General features: G+C 35.3%; 2 protein-coding genes across 7 annotated transcripts; both read right to left on the reverse strand.

Annotated features, from left to right (window-relative positions):
* Positions 1–1,313: 1,313 nt before the first annotated feature.
* On the reverse strand, positions 1,314–7,070 carry LOC110608977 (NADH dehydrogenase [ubiquinone] iron-sulfur protein 1, mitochondrial). Its single transcript, XM_021748268.2, has 5 exons — positions 6,506–7,070; positions 5,527–5,773; positions 3,778–4,072; positions 2,703–3,077; positions 1,314–2,424 (listed from the first exon to the last, which is right to left on the reverse strand). The coding sequence occupies exons 1-5, from the start codon at positions 6,912–6,914 to the stop codon at positions 1,525–1,527; spliced, it is 2,226 nt and encodes a 741-aa protein (XP_021603960.1). The 5' UTR covers positions 6,915–7,070; the 3' UTR covers positions 1,314–1,524.
* Positions 7,071–7,797: 727 nt separating this feature from the next.
* Positions 7,798–17,452, reverse strand: LOC110609064 (nicastrin). Of its 6 annotated transcripts, none has more exons than XM_021748384.2 (16): positions 17,111–17,452; positions 16,358–16,466; positions 16,118–16,268; positions 15,256–15,338; positions 15,031–15,107; positions 14,545–14,622; positions 13,854–13,925; positions 13,665–13,738; positions 12,872–13,004; positions 12,680–12,751; positions 12,092–12,211; positions 11,691–11,762; positions 10,451–10,591; positions 9,347–9,434; positions 8,813–9,254; positions 7,798–8,264 (listed from the first exon to the last, which is right to left on the reverse strand). In XM_021748384.2, exons 1-16 carry the CDS (start codon positions 17,162–17,164, stop codon positions 8,000–8,002), a joined length of 2,031 nt encoding a protein of 676 aa, XP_021604076.1. In that variant the 5' UTR covers positions 17,165–17,452; the 3' UTR covers positions 7,798–7,999. The 6 variants fall into 6 exon arrangements, with proteins under 6 accessions (XP_021604076.1, XP_021604079.1, XP_021604074.1 ...); XM_021748387.2 differs by having other exon boundaries at positions 16,118–16,232; positions 17,111–17,451; XM_021748382.2 differs by having other exon boundaries at positions 16,358–16,471; positions 17,111–17,451.
* Positions 17,453–17,687: the final 235 nt, after the last annotated feature.

Raw genomic sequence — 17,687 nt, forward strand, 5'->3', positions numbered from 1 at the left:
GGTTAGTCTTTTAAAAGTCAGCTCATGGCGTTATCTAATATATATGGTGTCAATACCTATCCGCTGTAGCTCTTTAAATCATAATTGGTGAAGGTCGTTGAAGAACACTTCCTCTTAATTTCCTGGTTTCCCAACGCAGCCGCTAATGGTCAATCAACACTCAAGACTCGAGAGTCAAGAGTCAAGAGTGGAGCTGCAGCCGCTTGAACTGGTCAGCCTACAACTCCATCCTCAACAATCAATATTATATTTGACTTTTACATAACACTTTTATGGACGATGGTCCTAACTAATGGAATAAAGGGAACAATAGGGATGCCATGCCAATTGCCAGCCTTCCCACTTCTTTTTTTAACCCACAGTTATTACCCTTGACTGAGGGTTTGACAAGGCCAAAACTGGGTTTTAACATTATGTCTGATGTTAATTAAAAAAAGAAAAATAAGAAAATTATTCTTTTCAAATGATTATTAAAAAATGTTTAAGAACAAACAATTTGCAAAACTAAAAGTAATTTTTAACTATTTACTAAAAGAATGCAAAGTGTTTAAGACGCGAATTAAATTATTTATTATTTAGTTAATGAATTGTTTAGTTTATTTGTTGGATGCCGCTAATAATCCATAGATATTTAAACGACTAAATTAACTGTTTAATAAGATTTTAAATAAAATTGCTACAAATATGATATTTATCAACTATATTTTAGAACATCTTTATATTTAGAATTGTTTCCATCATCTCATAGTTGTTATATTATTTTTTAAAAATTTATTATTTAATTTTCAAATAAAAATAAGTTATTTAAAATTATAAAACATAATAAATAAATTTAAAGTACGATAAATAATAGTTAAACTAGCTATAATATTTAACAAAATAGGCTTAATTATCCCATTTAACAAATTAAAATTATTAACCATAGAAAAGGGTTAAATTGGCGTTTTTTCATAAACTTGTTTGGCGACAAGCTTTCTCGTAAAGTTTTTGTATGTCGAGAAAAAAAAAATAAAGGAAGAAGCGAATATGTGTTTTTAATACTGCACAAGAGAAACAATATGCCAACTAGAGTTTTCTTGTTTAAAGAACCCTGCACAAACCCGAATTAACAGAGAATGGGATTGTAATTTCATAACTGTTCTGACTTGTTACTGGGCAAACGAGGGACTTGATTTATATTTTTTATTCTCCCGTAATACCACTTCCCTGCAAGTTCTGGTAGAACTTTGAAAATCTCTTTTTACGACATCGTTCAACTGAAGCAAAGTCCTTCCGCTGCAAACTCCAGCATTTTGTAAAATCTGAGCAAAAAATACCAAGGAAATCCAAAGTTTACCCATTTTACATGGAGAAAAAGGCTTTTACATTTGTTGGGAATGTTACAGTGAAACAACGAAAACAGAGAATAGCTTATTGGATTGTACTACCAAAGTTCCGGAAGCTGGCTCTCGGCCAAATCCGATCTAGATGAAGATTTAAAGAAAATTCAATAATAATTTTATTAGTAAGATCAAAATCCCGCACTCATTTCTTTAACAGCAATGCGCTGCACTGTGCCATTATCTTTGACGCCTTGGTAACGGGATCAGTCATGTAAAAATTCTCTATGGCAGCCTTAAATGGCGTCGAACTGACATTCTGAGTGCCCTCCGGCTTCAATGAAGCCCCAAATGTAGCTGGCTCTCTCTCGTCCAAGTTCAAGAGGTTTGGTGCCACATTTCTAATCCGGGACCGGACAGCCCCAATTGTATCATAGGGCAAGCGGACCCCTGCAACTTCAGAGAGAGCCCGAACTATCTTCCAGTCATCCCTGGCATCACCAACTGTTGGAACTGCAGGCAAAGTCTGTTGAGCGCACCCTTCTGTATTTTCATAAGTTCCTTCCTTTTCAGTGAACGCTGCTGCTGGCAATATGACGTTGGCATGATATACCCCATGATCCCCATGGTGCCCCTGATAAACCACAAAGGCATCCTTCGGCAGCTTGTCCAAGTTCACATCATCAGAACCCATCAAATAAACAAACTTGGCAGACTCGAGGCTATTGCCGGATTCTGGCACAAGTCCAAGGTCAAGGGCTGCCGCTTGGGCAGCATTGAGAAGCAATACATTGAATCCATTCCAGTCAGGTCTCACGACGTTCCCCTTCTTTGCAATTGCCTCAACAGTAGAAAAAATTGCATCCTTGTCTGTTCTCTCAAAGATTCCAGCACCAACAATTATTGCTGGGCTTTTGGCATTTAAAATTGTCGAGAAAAAGGGGTGGCGACCCTCAGCAATTTCAACAAGAGTTTGAGGGCCAGTACCAAGATGTTCACAATCATAGTTGAAATCGGTGGGAGGGCCAATGTAACCAACCTTTGCATTGCTTGCACGAACAGTTTTGCAAATTCTGGCATTTACCATTGCAGCTTCCACCCTTGGCTGGCAATTCAACAGAAATTATGAGATCGTGCAACTCAATCTAAGCTTAAAATGTATCCATATTGTTAGAAAATTATGTATAATAACCCAAAAACCCACTCCTCTATTGCATTTCAAATACTCAAAAAGATCACACTATAAAACAACCCTCACAAAGCTGCATACAGATTCCTAATTGAGAGCTTAAAAATGGGAACATAACTGCAAACATGAAAGAGAAAGCAATTAAAATCCAAGAGTTTGGTAAAGGTTAAAAAGTAAACATGATAGAACATCACCTGAGTCCCAACCAAAAGGAAAACATCTGCATTCTCAAGCCCACTAATGCTGGTATTCATGATATATTCGGATCGTAAATCAGCATTTGGGGTTGGGCCATTTCCTTCGCACCACACATTATTTGAACCCATTTTGTTTAAGAAGTCTTTCAGTGCCATCATTGATTCAGCATCGGAGAGCTTACCAGCAACTCCAACAATTTCCTCCGGTTTAACTTGATGTATAACCTCTGCAACTACAGCTAAGGCATCGCGCCAACTCACAGCCTTGAAGAGCCCATCAGCTCCACGAATCATAGGATCATTTAGCCTCTGCCTCTTCAAACCATCATAAAAGAACCTAGTCTTATCTGATATCCACTCTTCATTTATGTCCTGAAATAGGCCAATCCAATGGAGGAACAGATGAAGCACTATCAGAGATCCTAAAGCAATAAAAAACATCTGAAGCTATTTAAATATTCTTTTTTATCTTTCTTCCTATAAATCCATTCTAATCCTAGTAAAACAGTTAAGGTAGATTGTTTCATATTTAAAAGGTGTGCACATATATATATACACACACACATATATATATATATAGTACTTGTAGTGCACTTAATTATTGGCAATGGAAGGAGCCCCACATAAAGCGTCACTGCCTCAAAACGCAAAACATTCAATAGATGTAACTGCAAATCATAAATATGACATTAAAAACCAGTTTATTCTATAATTTATAAAAAGTTATATATATTTTTATAAAGTAATTATTTTTTATGAAAAAATATTGAATTAATAGAAAATAGTGACAATTTCAATAAATATAAGAATATTAACACTTTAAAATAGAAAGATAATAACATATTTTTATAAATAATAAATTCATATTTTTAATTATTATTATTATAATGTTATTAATTAGTTAACAAAAAATATATTTATATGTTTGAAAAATCAATTTTATGTTGACATATTTTCTGTAAATTGATCTATAATTTCTGTAAAGTTTAATTTGTTTTCGTAACAAAATAAGTTTATTTTAAATCAAGTAACAATAGTAACCCCCAAGAAGTGCAGGCTTACTCAAACGCACCTCATTTAACCGTGGAACGACGCGCATGACCTCTGGACCTCTACTATCAATTCGGATGTTGGATCCAACAGCATCAGTAACATCAATGCTCTCTGTTCCTTTCAACTCCCAATTTCGGGCTTTAAATGCGAAAGGTTTTGAGGTAAGGGCTCCAACAGGACAGATATCTATCACATTTCCAGAAAGTTCACTTGTCATGAGCTTTTCAACATAAGTCCCAATTTCCTCTCCACTGCCACGACCTAACATGCCAAGGTCCTGAACCCCAGCAATTTCTGTTGCAAACCTGACACACCTGTTGCACCAAAAAGTAAATAAAAAAATGCTTTGTTTTAGAAGCTTCTTCAGTGTGTTACAGAACTAGAACCAAGTTGCACAAACATTCTCAGTTCCTCAGTCACAAAAATTTCCTATTACTCTGTACAGCTATAAAAGAATGTTATCAACATGTTGTTTCAATTACTTGTACTAAAGAATGTTGATAACATGTTTCTTTAGAAATGTCAAACCTTAAGTTTTCCCATTAATAAAACCATAGCATAAGTACCACCAAGAACATTGTCTCACGAAATGCAAACAAGTTGATAACGAGATCAAGGGCAATTTCAACATCCGCCAGGGGTACAAATCAAGAGCAGAATCAACATGGAGATCTACGACCTAATGGATTAACAAAACCAAATCAAATGACAACTTTAAACACAATAACCACATAGCACATTATCTAAAAAGAAGTAAATTTGTTTTTCAGAAAATAAAAGCCTCAAATAAGCGGATCAAAAACCTTTCAATAACTCTGGAAATAACTGAATTTCCAACAAATCAAACCCATACTAAAAGAAGTCGAGTATCATTTTCTTCAAAACTTTATAATGACAAAAAGTTGCAAGTGTTCTGAGTTAGTAAGAACACTCACAAGTCACAAGATCAAACTAGCTACTGTAAACTCTTTAAGAAGCATACCACATAAATCTAGAGATGAAAACTTAAAAATAAAATAACTGAAATCAACTCAGCTACAAAAGCTTAACCTCAATCCAAGGAATGAGCAGGTGATGAAGCTGAAAAATATTCAGTAACCCTGGGTAATATGGAGCTGTAAATCCAGAATAAGGCATTCATCTCAAATGCCAAGGCAAATCCACAACCAACAAGCAAGCACATTTACAAACATTTATGATAACACACAAGGACATTTTGGCAAAAGAACTCCAAAATGATCATATTTGAAAAAGAAAGCCAAAACTTAAAATATTCCAGCAAAAATATTCCAACAAGTAGCATTGTCAATAGAAAAGGAGTAAATATTTTCCCCCCTAAAATTCCATATTTAGGAACATCAGAAACAGATGAATCAATCCATCAGATATACCCATGAAGGCAAAAGACAAAAAAATAATTATGTAATGGCTACGGTTATGATACTGGTCAATAAGAACATATATGCACAAAAAATTGGATTAAATATCCATCATTTTCTTAGTCATTGTAGAGAGGCTCTCGTTTGTCTTGCTTAGAGACAAATTGTGTTCTTCCCTTTTTTTAAGACATGCTAAAAGGATGGAATAGTAAAACAATTTCAAAGGCACACAAAAAGATTTAGGGGATGCCACAGCATGTGAATTTGGCAAGCTGAAGGAGAAGAAAAAAGCACAAGGTTAGGAATCATTTCACTATCAAAATCTAGAAAACAAAAATGATCAGATTCATATAGAAAAAACGATAAACTTATAATGATACATTACAGACCTTGTGCACTGAATACACCGAGTCATCACTGTCTTCACCAAAGGACCAAGATTCTTATCAACCACAGATCGCTTCATTTCAGTGAACCGGCCACGATCAGATCCAAATGCCATAGACTGATCTTGCAGATCACACTCTCCACCTTGATCACAAATTGGACAATCCAAAGGGTGATTCATGAGAAGAAACTCCATCACCCCTTCTCGTGCCTTCTTTGCCACAGGTGTGTCTGTCTTAATCTTCATCCCTAAAACACAAAATGTCTAATAAATCAAGCCCAATTAAAAATAAATCATAATCAAAAGGACATACACGCTTTCAGATTGGAAAATATTGAAATATAACTCAACAAAATAAGAATTAAAAATCCCTGCAAGACTCAAACACCAAATTATTGAAACATATAAAAGAACAGAAACGAGGAGAAAAGGGGAGGATGAGTTGAGGGGGGTTATATGGCATAAATGACATATAGCAATTCAGATAAGAATTCATAATTTGTAATGACTGCAAAAGCAAATTAAAATGCAATACAAATAACAATATTCAAAGTTTAACGCCATGTAAAAATTATAAATACAAGAGATAAAGGGGAGAAAAAAAAAAGAGAAGAACTTCACGAAACATATGGCATAAGTAAAATATAGCATTGAACAAGGCTTAGTTGTTGTTGTAGTCGTTGTATTGGAATTCAAGCAAAAAGTAACTAAGAGGTGACAGTATCAATTCTTAAACCCTAAACCAAGAACAAGGAATGTAATCATAATCAAATGAAACCAAACAACAATGGAATCAGGCACATGCCTAGTGCTAAATATTAAATGTCATTAAGCAGTAGAAAGTAAAAAAGGATCAATCAAAATGCTTACCCAAATTCAAGTACTGATATCTAAGGACCAAATTGCAAAATCAACCCAGTCACATACTAACAAACTAATTCAAAAACCCAAAAAATGAGGCATAAAAACAGAACCCTAACCAGGAAGAGCAGGCATCGCGCAAGACGCCACAGGCTTGGGGGACTTCTCGACTTCCACGAGGCACATACGACAATTGCCAGCGATAGAGAGTCGGCTATGATAGCAGAAGCGAGGAATGTCAACACCCGCGACCTCACAGGCTTGCAGAACAGTCATCCCCTTGGGGATTTTGACGGGGTAGCCATCGACAAAGACCTCGATCGCATCATCCGGGTTGGGAAAGTGAACACGCGCACCAGCGACGGGAGTTCGAGGAGGGAGATCTGAAGTAGGGTCAGGTGCAGCGGCGGCGGCCGATGCTTCAGGGGATTGAAGCTCGGGCTTGGTGACGATGGAGCGGAGGAGGAGGAGGTTTCTGGGATTGGTTTGGGGTCTGAGGACCCTGGAAGCTAGTAACCCTAACCCCATTAGAACAAGTGGGACTGTATTGGCGATTGAAACGTGAAGAGATCTCTGTTACGAAGATCTACAGAGAAAAGCTTGAGCCTTTGTGCGCTCAGGGAGTGAGCGGAGACCAGAAGGGAAATGAAATGCAGGCGTGTGGCCGCATTACTCCCGCAAGGATGGGGCCGTTACACGTCGGTTTTTACCCGCCCAGTTTGTTGTGAATAATGGGCTATATGAGGCCCAATCTTGATGCCTCGTTCTCTTTAGACCATAGAGATATTGCAATTCCACCCGACTCGGAAAGATGACTTTTCTTGCTCCAACCCGGCAGGAATTCCACTCCGTGCAATGAATGAATTTAAGTATGGTAAATTTAAAAAAAAAAATAATTTATTTCTAAATATTTCTTTTTTCCTCAATTATTAATTAATAGTAATAACAAATGTAAAATTTACTATATATCGAAGCCATTGGTGATGATTTGTTTAAAATAATTTTCTTGCGTTTGAATTCATGGATTTAAGATTTGAACTTGAATCAAACATCTTATTTGAAAAGCTTAAAAATTATTAATTTATATTTCAATTAAATCTGAGATAAACTTAAACACTTGAAATTAAAGATTTGAAATAACAATAGCATTTGTGTTATTTATAGTTTATAGTTAACCTTAAAAAAATACTAAACATTATATATATATACAAAAATTAGTTTGTAAAATTTTACTCCTGATATTAAAGAATTATAAATTATAATTAGCAATATTCCCAGAATTACACCAAACCAGTTAAACCAAGAAATAGATCATTGACCAAATTGATTTAATTTTTAAAAATAAGTAATATATAGAATAGAGATGGAGCAATTATATAGAAAAGCACTAAAATTGTCTTGCCAATAAAGATTTGTCAAGGCAATAAGCAATGCATTCATAATTCACCATTTGAAAAATATTGACTACAGTGAGAGTTCTTAGCAGTAACTGAATAACGCACCATCCCACACGACACTTCAAAACCAAAGTATCTACATAATCCAAGCATTATAACAATGGCATTTAACTCTAATCCTACCATTTCCGTATGGTGTACCAAATTAACAATTTGTCAATCTCGTTTCAAGGCCTTGGTTATGAAGGCCCTTGTAATTACTATTGCAAGGTAAGCCAAAATAGTGACGCCAATACCTCCCAACAAGACAAGACGATCAAAAGTGGCATCCTGAACTGTATATACCCGGAGGCCTATTGCATCCCAATTGCTCTCTGTCCACACAGGGTCCACCATCCCCATGGTGTCTGAGGGATTTGATGGCAAAACATTCCACATTCCAGATTCAAACTTCAATCGGGTTGAATATGCAGGCACGTACCTGTAATGATTAAAAAAAAGTCATTGGAATTTGCTAATTACATGCCAAGGGTGGAGTTTCCCTGCTAATAATCTAGCAGTTTCATGCTGGCATGTCCCTCCATAAGGGCCAATGCGTTGGACCTAAAAAGGGGTAGTACAGAGTGAAGAAAGGACTGAATACTTGGCTGTTGTGAGTGCAGGCAGCCAACAGGTTAAGCAGATGGAAGTAACAAAAATGAATGACAGTGGCACAGTGCCTAAGGCTAAGCTGTTCTCTATGCAAGCTAGAATTTGATGTTGCTGTAAGTTGTTCTTACGTATTGCATTACACACGCATGGCACCATTGACTGCCTAATACCTTAGCAATAATACGCATAAATAGATAAGGAAGCAGGGTGTGCTTGAGTCGGACAATTTCAAATGAGTCAGTTTGGGCACAAACAGGTTGCATATGTGGGGACAATAAAGCCAACAATTTTTTGCTGCAGTCTACCCAGATTACTTAGATATTCAGAGTATGCTCTGAGCTACCATTCTAATTTAGTAGCTTGTAGGTAGTACTTTACCTTGTAGTAGAAATAACGCACACTCCCTTCCCATTTGTTTCTGCTTTAATGCAGAGTTCATCTTTGTTGCTGCATCCTTTTGAGCAATCATAGGTAGCATTATCCATGGGAATGGAAGTTCTATCAGCCAAAAAATTCCATATAAACCTGGAAACATCATTGACATATCCAAGATACGGAGTTGATGAAGGTTCCCCAATGACAACACCAACATAATGACTTGGGCAAGAAGCAGTAGGTGATATATAGTTCTTCACCAGCTCGCAAGTCAAACCAGGGTCACAGTTCAATAGACAACCCATCATTTCTTCAACTAGAGAGGCGTTAACATTGATAGCACTTAAAGCTGAACTGCTTAAATTTTTGCTGCCACTTGCAAGAATGTAAAGCGTACGAGCAATAAGAGAAGCAGCCGCCACTATAGCCGAAGAGTTTACATTCGCTGCATTAAGATATCCCAATAAAAATATGTAGCGTGTACCACAGATATATTACTCCAAAAGGGGAAGCCATTGAGAACATAAATCAACTCACACATATCATCGAGGTGACTATGGTAGAACTTGTTGGCAAAAGCAGTATCAAAATCTTCCAATACAATCCCAGAAGTCGATGAGTTCTGCTGATAGAGAAAAGGAAATTACACAAAGCATTATAGATCTGTTATAGCAACTATTTTCTAAAACCAATGTAGTTAGTTTGGTACCAACTATTACCAGTTACACTAAGCAGCCTATGGAATTGTTTCTATCAAAATATAACAGAACTTTCATGTTTCACAATTCACAATTGCTTATGAATTTATTTCCCCCCATTATTTACATTTTTATACTGAAAAATCAATCTAAATCAGGCCTGCCCCCCCCCCCCTCCCAAAGAAAAAAAAGATCAGATACTGAAATGATCAAAGGATATGGAAAAAAAAAAAAAAAACCTTCAGTCCTAAATCAAAAACACAAGTTTTTAAGGTACACAAATATATTTTAACCCCTCAATTATCTCACTCTATCCAAATGCACCATTATAAGGCATAATGACAACAACGGGTTCAAATCCTTCAAATTTATAACTCACTAAAAATCCCCTTCCAATAACCAGTAACTCAGGCAGATACTTTGGTATCACCCAGGAGTCTCAAGTAACAAGAAACTTAAAGACTAGTTCCCTTGCAACTCCGCAATGCCAGGTGCTGAAGTGCCTCCTAAGTATTCCATTACAACATAAATTCATAATAATTCAATTGCTGTTTGCCAGATCACATATGGTCCATGAAGAAAGCAATTTATGGGAGTGCTCAACAGCTCCAGTGCCCTCACTTTCCAAATGCACATCCCAGGAATATGTTTGCCCACATTGCATAGGAAACTCGTATAATAAGAACTTATGAAAACCTAGTGTCCATAATCCCCTTGCAATGTTACAGATAAATAAAAGAAGGTCAAACTTATCCCCACTATTGGTTGGTATACAACATGGTCAACTGTTTTCCCATGCTTCCTTCACATGAATACAACAACAATCCAAAATAATTTGATTGCTCTCAATAGGATAGTCAACTACATACCAAACCAATTGATGTAAATTAGAAATAAGACCATGTATAAAGAACACAAATGACTTCAAGTTACTATCACTAACCTTTCTCAGAAATGCCATCAAAGATGATGGGGGTACCCCAGGATTTGTAGTGCTTGCTGTTGCAACCATAACATTTTTGGATTCAAGTGAATCTTGAGCATGTTTTAAGGCATTCAACATTTCCTTTGTGGTTGAAGAACCCTACATTGACCAACACCACAGTAACAAATTTCAGACATGCTGACTACCGCAGCTATCATCAATTTATCAGATAAGAGGTCATACCACCAAGTCAAGCATTCATGACAGTTTGAGCAAAATAGAAGTACAGAACAACAACAACAACAAGCTATAATTACACTAAAGGAACTAATACTCTGAAATCTCTAAAATATGCAACCCTAAACTTTTAATGATGTAAAGACAAACTGAAAACTTCAATAAAGAAATTAATAGTCTCACATTTAAAATTGTAATCATCTGACAACCTACTGACTAAAGAGATATAAAAATACTGGAATATGTGTCACAAAATGAACTCAATCCCTAGTAACAAAATCTGATGCCAAAGTACCCTAAGTAATTAAAATGCCGAAAATGGCTCAAATAACTATTTTCTTCTCTTCTTTTCCTAAAATATATAGTACTGAAATACTAGTAGTTCAGTTCACATCAGAAACAGATAAAATGCTAATTTATTAGGAGTTAAAGGGAAAAAAATGGGGAGGTTTTCTGCATCTCTGATCATATCCATGGTATCATTTATTGATATCATTACCTAAGTTCAAGCAAGACAACTGAAGAGTATCTTATCTAATAAATTTTCTTTCTTCCTTAATGCCCATATATAGAATGCCAATTGCATCACCTTATCTTTCAACCAAGCTTCTGGATCGTAATGGTGGTAATAAGTTACCGATTGCTTAGCTTATGAATTATGACATATAACTTGGGAAAGAGTTTTATCTACTTCAGTTGTTAAGTTTACTTGGATCATGAACTTGTTAAAAATTAACTGACAGAATTAGCTACCATTATTCAACCTTCTTCAGTTAAAAGAAAATTGGAGAATCAAATGTGCTGCCTCTGTCACCATCTAGTAATGCCAGAACAGTCAAGGTTTTTTTCCATTACAATCATTCGTACCTCTATATTAGCTTTCATACTCTCTATTAAAGTGACAATACAGTTATATTTCATATCACGGACACATCCGATTAGAGAGAGCAAGAGTTGAAGACAAAAAAGAAATATAACAATTTCAATGCAAAAAGTAAAAGAGAAGCTAAAGATTTTGCACCCCTGCTGTGTGAGCGAAAAAGGTTTTATTCCCTCCATTGAAGCCTTTCCCAACAGATCCAATTTCTATGACCTGCAAAGAATCATTTAGCATACAATGTGTTAGCCTCTTAGGCTACTAAAGCATAGATTAAAATAATTAAGCTACTGATGAGTAATGAGTCAGATGTCACCAAAAATAAAGTAAAACAAAACAGAACATTGTACATGACAATGAAGAGTATTGCAACATAGAAATAAACAACTCTGCACCATCCGAATCGATCTTATTTCAACAATTGTGTATTCAGCCATTATATTATCTAGAACAAATGTTTTATTTTTAGTGTGTTTAACAAACTAAATAGAGCTAATCATAAACATGATAGATATATTGTTACAGGGGACAATCATGACGAATACCATCTCGATTTGTGTGCCATTAAGGCCATTAACAGAATCTGACTGTAAATCAAGTTCAAGAAGAAATCTCCTGCTACCAAGATAGCCCCATGCCTCCCCAGTGAAAACTGAAAAGACAAACTGCATCAAAATCATGGAACTATGAGTAGATTGTTCATTAAAGCATACCAGCAGCAGAACAAGCCACCAAAATAAACAAATCAGTAAATAGGTAATAAGGGTGTCCAATGCACAAGGCTCGCCCCCAAAATAAATAAATAAAATCACGTGCAGTCGGGAAGGGGCAAATGTATGCAAACTTGCTGTTGCCCACTGAATAAAACTGTGAATACACAATTGCAAAAATATAAAATTAGAATGCACCTACAAGTAGAAATAAGTGAACTGATTTTTCACTTTGCAGTAAGTGAGAATCGAAACTAAAAAAATTTTTGCAAGACTCTTTCTATCCAAACAGGCACGCAAAAAACAGCGAAATTCATAGACCAACAGAAATTATCAGTAGAACAAGAAATATATAAGCAAATTTTCACCAAAAAAGAAAAAGAAAACAATAAACTGATCAAAGAGTACCAATCTCATACACACCTGCTTACTAAGATCACCCAACCCATCCACACTAGAAAGTGAATCAACTGCTGCCAGCAAGGAAATCAGACCCTAAAAAAAATTGAAAATAGTTTGTGACTTTGTGCGCTGATTTAAGATAGAAGAAAGATTATTAAGAACTAATATAACTTTACAAGAATGACAAAATGTCCATCAAAATCCTTAACTTACAGAAATTGGAGATTCTGCACCTAAGCTTTTGTCACGGAAAAATGATGCAGAATCCATAGATGCCACAACTAATATGATGGGCTTGGATTGATTTGAGGACGTACTATTAATTGGCGGGATTGATGACCAAACACTGCCTTTCACAATTAACATACACAATTATAAAATTGGGCTGAAATTCAAGAGAAAAAAAAAACTCGATCTTTACAATACAGAGTATCATTACTAAACCACAGGCTCCGAAATACTGAATGTGGTTTTTCCATGAAATAATTCAATTCACTTCACCAACTAGCAAGCAAGCAGCCATGTAAAAATCTACAGATACTGGCACAACATCGCTCATTAGCTAAACCAGCACAGCTCATAATTCCAAGCTTGCAAGAACATTAAGTCAAACCAAGCTTAGTTCCATTGAGCTTGTAGTCTCACAAACTTGCACATAATTTAGTTTGCTACTTATAACGGGAGATGACCCTTATAAGCATTATTCAACTTTTTATATCATACATTTTCCTTAAATATATTATTAAAGCCCTTGCAACGTGGAATTTCTTTTTTTCCCCCTTAGAATTATTATTAAAACCAAGCAAGATAATCTGCAGCATAGACAAACAAAGGCACTTCCCATGCTAATGAAAAGCAAAAGAGAGGGAAGATCCTTTTCCATTATGAGTTCATCTAATAATGAACCACAAATAGCACCAAACAATATAATGAGTTCAAATACAAAGACGTCACAAACCAAATCCATAAAAAGCAAGAAGAGAACAGAAACTCCAACATTACCCACCTGTATCCACCTAAAGGAAGGCAAGTCTGTTCTCTTAAACAAGATTCTGAATCACGAGTCCCAGATTTTGTTGTCTTATGGATAAGCCAAACATATTACAAATCAGTCCAAGCAAACAATGAATTTCAAATATTTAATTTTAATGAACAATGAAGAAGATCATCATATCAAAGTATAATCATCAGGTACCTGCATCACCAAATCAAACTCAGCAACATCTGCAGTATAAGCATTCTTTTGTCTCTCATTCTTTGTGGCAATCTATGCAAACATGTGATTTATGAAATGTAAATTAAGTCAACTCAGAAATCTCTTCCAAATAAGAGACCAAACCATATCCAAGAGAAAAGGGAGATACAAATAGGAGACTATAATTTTAGAGCAACTAACTGGTGAACCATTTTATGTCTAGTTAGAGACACATAAACAACTCAGTTTGAAAACAGCCCGGGTTTTATCAACAACTCAGATGCATATGCCAAAAATGCTTCGATTTAAAAATATTTTTCCTTCTTTGACAGTACTTTGATATTTTGCTAACTTAGAAATTCTCCATCGTCAAGAACATCAGATGCTTTCTGAATTTTCCCCATTATAGGATTCTAATTTTCATGTACAAATAATCAGGAAAGGAACCCATGTGAGAGAAAAAATAAAAAACGACTAAGTTAATAAAAGTTTTCTAGATTATGGAAGCAATCCACTAATATGAGGAATCAGTATTTAACTCGTTCATTCAAAAAAAAAAAACATAGCTGAGTTAGAATTTATAAAAATTGCTCAATGTCCTCCAAATTTTTTGGCCTCGCTTTCAGTGAACATAAGTATAGACAATGGCTAAAATAACAGTTCTATTCTAGCTAAAATTTACATGTATTACCTCCTGCATGATCTGACTGCTCGACTCAGGGAGTAGAAAGACAGGAAAGTTGTATGCTTTCCACATAATACCAGATCCCTGCAAAAAAACTGGTGATGAAACTTTAGCTAGTCAAGCAAGGGGGGTGGTTGGGGGAAGGCAATTTCTATGAGCAGTTTGAACAAAAATAAAACAATATACAGTGCCCACCAAAGGGGCATTCATTGCATCGACAATCTCATGTAAGTAAACACCAAATGGTTCATTTTAATGAACCCACAAGGAGAGAAACCATGAATGCTTAACCATTTTCACCAGTTAAATGAAACAGTTAATGTTGTTATGACATTTTACCATCGCACAGAGATCAATAACAGTTCAGAAATCAGCAGTATAAATCAACACATAGAGAGAGGCTGGACCAAGAGGCTAACTAAGATCAGAATAATAGTAACTATAATCTGTCAGCAATCTAATGACTAATTTTACTGTACACTAATCACATACAATAGGGTTCCATTCATAGCTGATGCTTTTATAAGGCGCAAATTCAACTTCTGGGAACTTATGAGCTGGAGAGAATCCTGAAATGAAGAAAAAAATTCCATTTTTAGCAGTTAGCAGCATCTGAATATAGTGTATTTTTAGCACCTAGCAGCATCTGACTGTAGTGTAGTGTCACTGTCACACCATAGCATACACAAATGATAGTTAGTAGAAAACCACAATTACCAGTTATTTTATTTCGCATGTTGGTCCTGGCATCCACTAAAACACCGCCTACATTCTTGGCAAAACTTGAATCATTTGATATTCTGAATCAGAAACAGATAGCTGACATTGAGTATCAAACAAATTGTGCTTTGCTAATCAATTTAACCAAAAAATATTCATAAAAATATAGATATTTTCAAAAAAAAATCAGCACTCTGGTTATAAATTTCAATGGTAGCAACCAAACAGAGAAGAGAGAACCTCAACATAGCAAATGATATATTAAGTCATAGTTTACACTAAAAAAGCAGCAATTGCAGGTTTGCAGTGACACTATCTGATGAAATTAAGAAAAACATATTTAATTTCTCCATTAAACTACTCATGTTACCGTCAGATGGATTTTATACTTTTTCAATCCATGTAAGTGATAAAAGCATAAGCCGAGCTTTTCTCCAGCCATACTTCAATACTTGGAGAAGATTTTATAGTAACAATCAATTCATAATTTTCATAAACTTTTAGGGGAAAAAAAAAGACGTCGTGTCAGCGAATACATATTTTGGCACACATAATTTAACTAGTTCTAGATGTGCTTCTGTCAGTAGGCATTGATTGCTGATAGATACATTCACATATTTCCTAATCTCAAAGGCAGGCTTAGCATTTACCCTCTTAAAATCCAACACAATTTACAACTTTCTGGATTTAAAATCCTAAACTGCTTATATAAAATCCTTATGACTTGCCACTTATATAATGCAGCCAACATAATTAATTCACAAAGCTCACTTTTAAGTTTTGAAGGGAAAAAGAAAATAGCAGATAAAGCGAGAAACAAAATGTACATACTATTTTGTCAATGAATTCATATACATGCCTGTCAAAAAGTTCTTGAATTTCATCTAATGATACAAAAACTGCAGATGAACGAGCCAGCTCATTAGCATTCTTGAATCTTATAACAGGACTGACAACCTTGTCTCTTCCAGGATCTAGGTACCAAAGGAAGAATAACGGCACCACCAAACATGCATGGCATAAAAAGTTAAGATCCTATGAAATTTTCCGAGAGGTAAATAACTATGACAAAAGGAGACAAGCTTTTAAAACATCTTACTAGCACAACCAATCTCCCCAGAAAGATTCAGTAGCCGTACACAAGGATATCCATCAACGATCAAGTACATGGACTTCTGGAGATCAGGAACAGACTGCATAGAGTTTGTCTGTTCTGAAATTCCCAAGCACCAAAGAGGGGGAAAAAAATCAATTTCCAACAGATAAATCAACAGCAAAATAGGGGGAAAGAATCATAATTTTGTTCTCAGGAAGACTAAAACAAAATAAGATAAATTCAGGACTGTGTCATGGATACAAGTTGAATTTTAAGCCTGCAAGCGAGATTTTCAACAAAAATGGAATACGTGCACTTGGAAACGATCTGCCACTGTCCAATCAAATTGAAAACATAAGCACACAGAGAATTTCTATAAAAAATAGTACATGTTTCGTAGCCCACATAACCGAACCATATATAATGGCTGCTCCTTTGCTATTTTCAAACAATAAGCTAAGACACAGTAATGCTAATCAGTAATTTCAAGTCCTAGACAGCACGACGACACCAATTAAAGAAATAGCAATGCACTCCTCACCTCTGCATAATGGGCCATTAACATCTAAGCATTACAGAAGAAACACTAATTATGACTATTTTAAAAACAAATCCATTACAATATTTATATCCCTGATTTCAAAAGCAAATGGTATCAATAATAATGTTTCAAATCAAGCCAAAAGCTTATAAGCGAACATATTATGAAGATTGAAACAGGAAAAAAATTGAAACAGAAGGCGAAAGAGAACTCGCCTGAGGGAGAGAGTCGAAACTGAAAAATGAAGAGCAACAGAAGAAGATACACATAAATTAGCTTCTTAGACATGACGGAGAGTAATCGATGGTTTCTGGTGAAAAGGTATAAACCCTAAGCCATAGCCATACTCAAATAAGAGCACAGAAACACTCGCTCTTCTATGTTTCTGTGAACAATTTGAAGGAGACGGACTATTTCGCACGGTTGACTACAGAATCAATCTAGTCCCATTTTCTCCTTGAATCCTGATCGTTGCCAAATGTGAACCGGGTAGGATTGGACGGGCTGTAAGTGGAATTGGATCGATTCTTTTTTTTTTTTGCTTTCCGGGTTCGTTCGACTTTTCCAGATAATAATAATAATCTGAATTATCTCAAACACATATTTATTAATTGGTCGTTTTAGAAGGATGTTTAACTTAGCCAATGCTTATAAATTATTTTAAATTTATAAAGTATTTACTTTATTCATCAACTTCTTTGATAAAAAAAATACTTTATTCATCAATTTTTATCTATTATTTTTAAAAATCATTTATTAATATCTTCTTTACAAAGGTCATGAAATAAATAA

The sequence above is a fragment of the Manihot esculenta genome, chromosome 2 (assembly GCF_001659605.2).
Source record: "Manihot esculenta cultivar AM560-2 chromosome 2, M.esculenta_v8, whole genome shotgun sequence".
Lineage (NCBI taxonomy): Eukaryota > Viridiplantae > Streptophyta > Magnoliopsida > Malpighiales > Euphorbiaceae > Manihot > Manihot esculenta.